Raw genomic sequence first — 6,986 nt, 5'->3', positions numbered from 1 at the left:
CTGCATTACCTGAGGATCCTGGGCCTCTGGCAACCTCTGGGTATCCCGGCCCAGTTCTTTCACTGGATTTTGCTGGACTTTTTTATGACCTTTTTTGCTGGAAATCTGAACATAAATAGGGCCTTAATGTTGATTCTTCTTGCTGCTTGAATTGGGCCTTCTTTACTTTTCATGGAATGGGCTTTCTTGTGAAATTTTAGCCTTCAACACCATATTAACTCAATTGTGGATGGGGACTCAAAGAGTGCTTGGCGATTAACGAGGTTTTATGGGGAGCCGAATACAAATCATAGGATTGAAGGATGGAACATGCTTCGAATGCTCAATTCCAAACCAAAATTACCGTGGTGTTGCTTTGCAAACTTTAATGAACTCTTGGAGGTGAAGGATAAAAAGGGTGGTGCTCCGAGAGCACATAATTAGATGCAATTGTTCAGGGATGTTTTAGACCAATGTGGCTTTGTAGACTTGGGGTATTCAGGGCCAGATTTTACTTGGTATGGTCGTAGAAGAAATGAATTGATTTGGGAAAGGTTGGATCAGAGAGTGGCAAATTATGATTGGTTGTTGAGATATCCCATGGCTAGGATTCAGCTTCTACATTGAGGGTACCCCTATGTTTAAGGCCAACAAAAAATTGAAAAAGTGTAAAAAGATGTTGAAAGCTTGGAATAGGGACCATTTCAATAGTGTGCAGAAGAATATAAAGAAGCTAAAAGAGCATCTATAGGGGGCAGGGGAAGACTCGGTCAAATCTGGGATCTATACGGAGGTGGCTCAGATCAAATTTGATTTGTCAATCTTGTATAACAAAGAAGAAAAGATGTGGCATTAGCACTTTCCGATCCAATGGTTGAAGAGTGGGGATAAGAACATCAAATTCTTTCATGGGTCAGCCACTCAAAGGAAGAGGAAAAACTTTGTAAAGGGTTTGAAGGATGATAATGGAGTTTGGCATGAAGATGAGGATACCTTTTCTGGTCTACTGAATAAGTACTACTCTAAGTTATTCTCCTCCTCTAATCCTCATGATTTTGAGCGTATTTTGGATGGGGTTGATGCAGTTGTGACCGAGGAGATGAGGATTGACTAGCTCGACCTTACACATCTGAGGAAGTGGATGCTGCTATCAAGGACATGGCGCCATTGAAGGCTCCAGGGCCAGACGGTATGCCACCTTTGTTTTATCAGACATATTGGTCGGATGTGGGAATGGATGTCCATCAGGTGGTTCTGTCATGCTTAAACTCAGGTGCTATCTTGAAATCTATAAATCATACTTTTATTACTTTGATTCCAAAGGTTCATAATCCAGAAAAAGTCACTAATTTTCAGCCTATTAGTTTATGCAATGTGATTTATAAGATTGTTAGTAAGGTGATTGCTAATCGCTTTAAGCCTTTGCTTAATTCTATCATCTCAGAAACTCAAAGTGCTTTTATCGCTGATAGATTGATTACTGATGAAAGAATTTTACTCAAAGTGCAATTAATTCTTTCATATGAAGACTAATTGCTTAGGGTCAAAGAGTTTTATGGCTCTAAAGTTGGATATGAGTAAGGCCTATGATCGGGTGGAGTGATTTTTTTTTTGAAAAATACTCTTAAAAATGGGCTTCAAAGCTTCTTGGGAGGCATTGATTATGGAGTGTATATGCATAGTCTCTTATTCCATCCTTGTAAATGGGGAGTCAAAGGATTTGATTTCACCTTCAAGGGGGTTGAGGCAAGGTGACCCCCTCTCTCCTTATCTTTTTTTTGTTTTGTGTTGAGGGGTTGAATGCCATCTTTAGGAAGGCTTACATGGAAGGAGACATTGAGGGTTTTTGCTTTTGTAGAAATGGGCCTAAACTTGCTCACCTAGTTTTTGCAGATGATTGTCTCATTTTTTGTAGATCTACCTTGGTGGAATGCCATAAAATTCAAATGTTGTTGGATTATTATGAGGTGGCATCGGGTCAGATGATAAATATGGAGAAAACTCTATTTTTTAGCAAGAATACTGATGCTCAAACTTAGGATTCTATCAAAGGGGCTCTTAATGTTCCGACTATATAACACTATGAAAAATATTTGGGGCTTCCATCTTTTATTGGTAGAGAGAAGAAAGCTTACTTTACCAATGTGAAGGAGCGGACCTGGGAAAGAATGCAAGGTTGGAAGGCAAAGCTTTTGTCACAAGCTGGGAAGGTGGTCACAATCAAGGTAGTCATCCAATCCATTCTTGCTTACTCAATGAGTGTCTTTAAAGTGCCGGTTAGCTTGTGTATGGAAATTGAAGCAATGATCTGGAAATTTTGGTGAGGTCAAGGTGATTCAAGAAAAATCCATTGGGTAAAATGGAGCTCTTTATGCTCTTCGAAATTGGTGGGTGGAAGGGGCTTTAGAGATATACAAAAATTCAACAATGCTTTATTGACCAAACAAGGTGTGGAGATTAATTCACCAAAAAGATACATTGCTTTACAAGGTTTTTAGTGCAAAGTATTTTCCTCAAGGAAGCATTTTGGCAGCCCTTGTTCCTCAAAAATGTTCTTATGCATGGCGGAGTATTCTGCAGGCTCAGGAAGTTATAGAGAAGTGTGCTATTTGGCGAGTGGGAAGTGGACATGCAATTGAGGTATGGAATCACAGATGGCTTCCGGATCCTACCTATAACAAGATAATTTCCCCACTGGGTGAGTCCATCACTCAAGTTAGTGAGCTATTCTACCTGAACACGAGTTTAGGATCCTGGCAAATTAGAAGAATTGTTTTATCCTTGGGAAGCTGAGTTGGTGAGTCGGATTCAGGTGGGTGAGGGCTGTACCGAGGACTTTCTGGTCTGGCCTTTGACAGCGGATGGTGCTTACAGTGTCTGGACTCCCAGTTCATCCACAGGGACAGAGCTTCAGAGTGTATGGAAGAAAATCTGGAAAATTCAAGTTCCGAGTAAGGTTAGACATTTCTTTTGGTGTGCTTCAATAGATTCGCTTTTGACGAAGCAAAATTTGCGAGCTCGACACGTTCCTATCGATGAAACCTGTGATCAGTGTGATGAGCATCAACAGACGTTGCTGCACTGTCTTTGGCTGTGTGATCAAGCTCAGTTTGTGTGGAAGTCTGACCCGGCCTTTGTACCCCTCTACCAGAAACTGTATAGGACTTTTGTTGATTTGTTTGAGGAGGTGTTGCATCAATGCTCTCAGTTTCGGGTGGCTTTGTTCTCTACCATAGTGTGGAGGTTATGGCAGCGACAGAATTGGCTTAGAGAGAAGCAACCTTCATGTAGGCTACATGAGCTGGGCAATCGGGCAAAGGATTATGTTATGGAGCATCTCGATGCAAATGCTCAGCAATCTCGGGTAGTTCCTCGACGTACTCCAACTCGCTGGTCTCCTCCGTCTCAGCAGAATTACAGGGGTAATTTTGATGCGGGTTTCTTTGATGCTTTGGGTTATGCTGGAATTGGAGTAGTGTTCTGTGATCATATGGGTCAAATTATTGCTGGAAGTGATCATATGGGTCAAATTATTGCTGCTCTGAGTCAACGTATTCCCTTTGTTTGGTCATATCACTGATGAATGTAGAAGGTTAGATGCTACCCTTCAGTTTTGCGAGTTCAAACATGTTTGCCGGGAAGGAAATAGGTTATCTCACTCTTTAGTTAAGAGAGCAGTTTTATCTGCAAACACAAATGTATGAGTAGAATCTCTACCAAGTGATTTGGATGTAGTATTCCAATTAGATTTAGTTTAATAAAATTGACTTACTTTTTTCACAAAAAAAAAAACCTTAAATTACCTCGAATTAATATTATTAGTTGTAAACTATTGAAAATAAGATCTAAAGAGATCTTGGTCTTTTTCAACAAATATATATATATATATATATATATATATATCTTTCTTATTTTTTTGTGTGCACATTTCTCACCCTTTTTTATTTCGTAGTTGAGATGTTGTTATTTGAGATAAATTGCTTCAACTAACATACATGTGGCTTCACAAGAACTCTTAAGGAACATTAAAAGGCAAATGTTTGTGTAAGAAAAAAATATTACATTCCATAATAACATTTAAATAATTAATTAAATTGAAATAAGAAATAGAACGAAAGTTCTTCTAGATATGATCTAATTTTATAGTTGTTTAGTTATAAAAATAAATAAAATAATATATAGCAACTTGTAGGGGCAAGGGCCCAGGATCGTATATTGGGCCTTAGGCTTTATCCGAAGACACAAATGGGTCCGAGGATAAGCAAATAATTATGAGATAATCTTAGACCAAATCCCATTAGCACAATGCAAATGAAGGATCGTTCTAGGAGTACATCCTCCTCGGACTTAATTAATATGGTTCAAAATATATAACCTAGCAGCTAAAGTGACTTACCAAAAAGGTTCAATGACAGGGATGTGCTTCATGGACATATGAGAAGGAAGAGAACCTAAAAATTTTTAAGAGAAGATTGACATCACCGCATTAAATGCAAAACAGCTACTTTATTAATCGCATTTATGTAGAGAAGACTTCTGAACAATACTACGTTGGCTATCGCAACTCACAGAGAGTTAGGGAAGGTGGCTGATGGGACAAGTACTCAAGTAGGGGTTTAGATAATCAACAAGTGGAGGGTGAAGATGACTCAAAAGAAGATATATAAGGTGGAAGACTCTTCATGGAAAGGGGATCGGAAAAATAGAAAGAGAACATTGTAGCAATCTGGACTGTCTTAGTATCCAACTATGATCGATATATAATAATTATGGCCTCCTCGGACTAAAAGTCCACTGACATCAATATCTCTTATTTGTGCTTGATTGTCATTTAGTCCAATAGTTGTTGTCCAATTCATTAGGACCTAGTTCTTTAATCCATTCTCTACAAATTCATTATATTGGGCTCATTGGACCAAGACTCCATACATTTCGAGCTTGGGCCCCAAATTTAGACCCTATAATTGGCACCATCTGTAGGGAGAACTTGTGCCTCAGCAAGTGCAACGGTAAAACATAGTGGGATCAAGTCCACACCAGGTAGGTCCACACCGAACAGAGCCTACAGGCTCTCAACGACAAGACAACTTTCTTAACCTTGAACGGGAAAGAAATCAGGACAAACGTCGAGAGGGTAGTGTACGTACTACCCATACAAGCAAAAGCCATTCTAAGGTGAGAAGTCATGTATCCCAAAAGCAGGACGATAACAGAGCCCTATAACAGGAGATCGACAACTTAAAAAGGAAATTGCGTCGTGCTCAACGGAAGCGTCCCCCTTCCAGCTCAGACACTAGTGATGAAGAGGATGACAATTATAGGCAAAGGTCAAGAACTCCACCAAGTGAGACCTTTTCCTATGAGGAAGAACACCATCATAAACGCAGTCATAGAAGTCCGTCCCATAAAGGCCTAGTGAACGACGCCATGAGCAAGGCCCTGGATCAAATCTCCAAATCACCCTTCACATGCAAGATAAAAGGGGCTAAGCTTCCTCGATGATTCCATCAACCTACTTTCACCATGTACAACGGTCGAATGGACCCCATAGAGCACATAAGCCAGTTTAACCAGAGGATGGCCGTCCACTCCAAAGATGAGGCTTTGATGTGCAAAGTGTTTCCGTCCAGCCTGGGACCGATAGCGATAAGATGGTTCGATGGCCTCAGGCCAAACTCCATAAATTCCTTTAAGCAGCTGACCCAGGCCTTTGGCTCTCGCTTCATCACAAGTAGTAGGGTTCCTCGGCCCTTGGATTCCTTTCTGTCTTTGTCCATGAGAGAAGGGGACACATTAAAAGCCTACTCAGATAGATATTGGGAGATGTACAATGAGATAGAAGGTAACTATGATGATGTCGCCATCAGCACTTTCAAGAGCGGCCTCCCAATTAAGCACGGTTTAAGAAAATCCCTAATAAGGAAGCCTGTTACCAGCCTACGCCAACTTATGGACCAAATCAACAAGTATAAAAGGGTTGAAGAGGACCAGCAATTGGGTAAGGGTAAAGCAAAAGTTGTCCCTTATGAGAGGAGGAACTTCAGGTCGGACCGATTTAACAATAACAACCGGCCAAGGAGAGACTATGCAGAGCAATCCGGATCTGCCGACATGCAGGCAGTTAACGCTGTGTTTTGAGATCTGATATATCAGGTTATGGAGAAAATAAAAAATAAGCCGTTCTTCAAATGGCCAAATAAGATGGAGGGACACCTCTTTAAAACCTTTTATAGGCACGATAAATGTCATTCTTGCCGCCCCGGGAAGGACCAGCTCTTGTCCTTCTGGAGTAATGTCTATGGCTTGGCTTCTCACCGAACATGATGATTGGGAGTCCAAAAAGGCTAGGAAGATAGCCTCACCTGTGTTGGGCTTCTCGAACAAAGATAAGGTTGGAACCATCCAACCCCACGATGATGCTCTAGTTGTCACGCTTAGGATTGGAGGATATGATATGAAGAGAGTGCTAGTAGATCAGGGCAGTGCTTTGGAAGTAATGTACCCCGACCTATACAAGGGGCTAAATTTAAAACCCAAGGACTTAACGACATACGATTCCTCTCTGATAAGTTTCGAAGGAAAGACCGTTACTCCAAAAGGCCAGATTAGATTACTCATACAAACAGGTTCGGATGTGGTGGAGGTGGATTTCATCGTAGTTAACACTTATTCACCCTACAAGCAGTGCTGTGGAAGTAATGTACCTTGACCTATACAAGGGGCTGAATTTAAAACCCGAGGACTTAACGACATACGATTCCTCTCTGATAAGTTTCGAAGGAAAGACCATTACTCCAAAAGGCCAGATTAGACTACTCATACAAACAGGTTCGGATGTGGTGGAGGTGGATTTCATCGTAGTTGACACTTATTCACCCTACACAGCCATTGTAGCTAGGCCTTGGCTTCATGCCCTAAGAGTTGTCTCTTCTACCCTGCACCAAAAGGTGAAGTACCCGTCGAAGGGCCAGGTCAAAAAGATTATGGGGGACCAGACCATGGCCAAC

At 41.0% G+C, this 6,986-nt stretch overlaps 2 protein-coding genes across 2 annotated transcripts; both read left to right on the top strand.

The window, feature by feature from the left end:
- The first annotated feature begins 2,147 nt into the window (after nt 1-2,147).
- Nucleotides 2,148-3,559, top strand: LOC115985431. Its single transcript, XM_031108369.1, has 3 exons — nt 2,148-2,255; nt 2,560-2,619; nt 2,729-3,559. Exons 1-3 carry the CDS (start codon nt 2,148-2,150, stop codon nt 3,557-3,559), a joined length of 999 nt encoding a protein of 332 aa, XP_030964229.1.
- Nucleotides 3,560-5,502: 1,943 nt separating this feature from the next.
- Nucleotides 5,503-6,117, top strand: LOC115985430. The gene has a single exon (XM_031108368.1). It carries the CDS (start codon nt 5,503-5,505, stop codon nt 6,115-6,117), a length of 615 nt encoding a protein of 204 aa, XP_030964228.1.
- Nucleotides 6,118-6,986: the final 869 nt, after the last annotated feature.

This window comes from Quercus lobata, chromosome 4, assembly GCF_001633185.2.
Source record: "Quercus lobata isolate SW786 chromosome 4, ValleyOak3.0 Primary Assembly, whole genome shotgun sequence".
NCBI lineage: Eukaryota > Viridiplantae > Streptophyta > Magnoliopsida > Fagales > Fagaceae > Quercus > Quercus lobata.
Note: the sequence above shows the minus strand (reverse complement) of the source record. Positions and strands in the feature narration are given on the sequence as shown.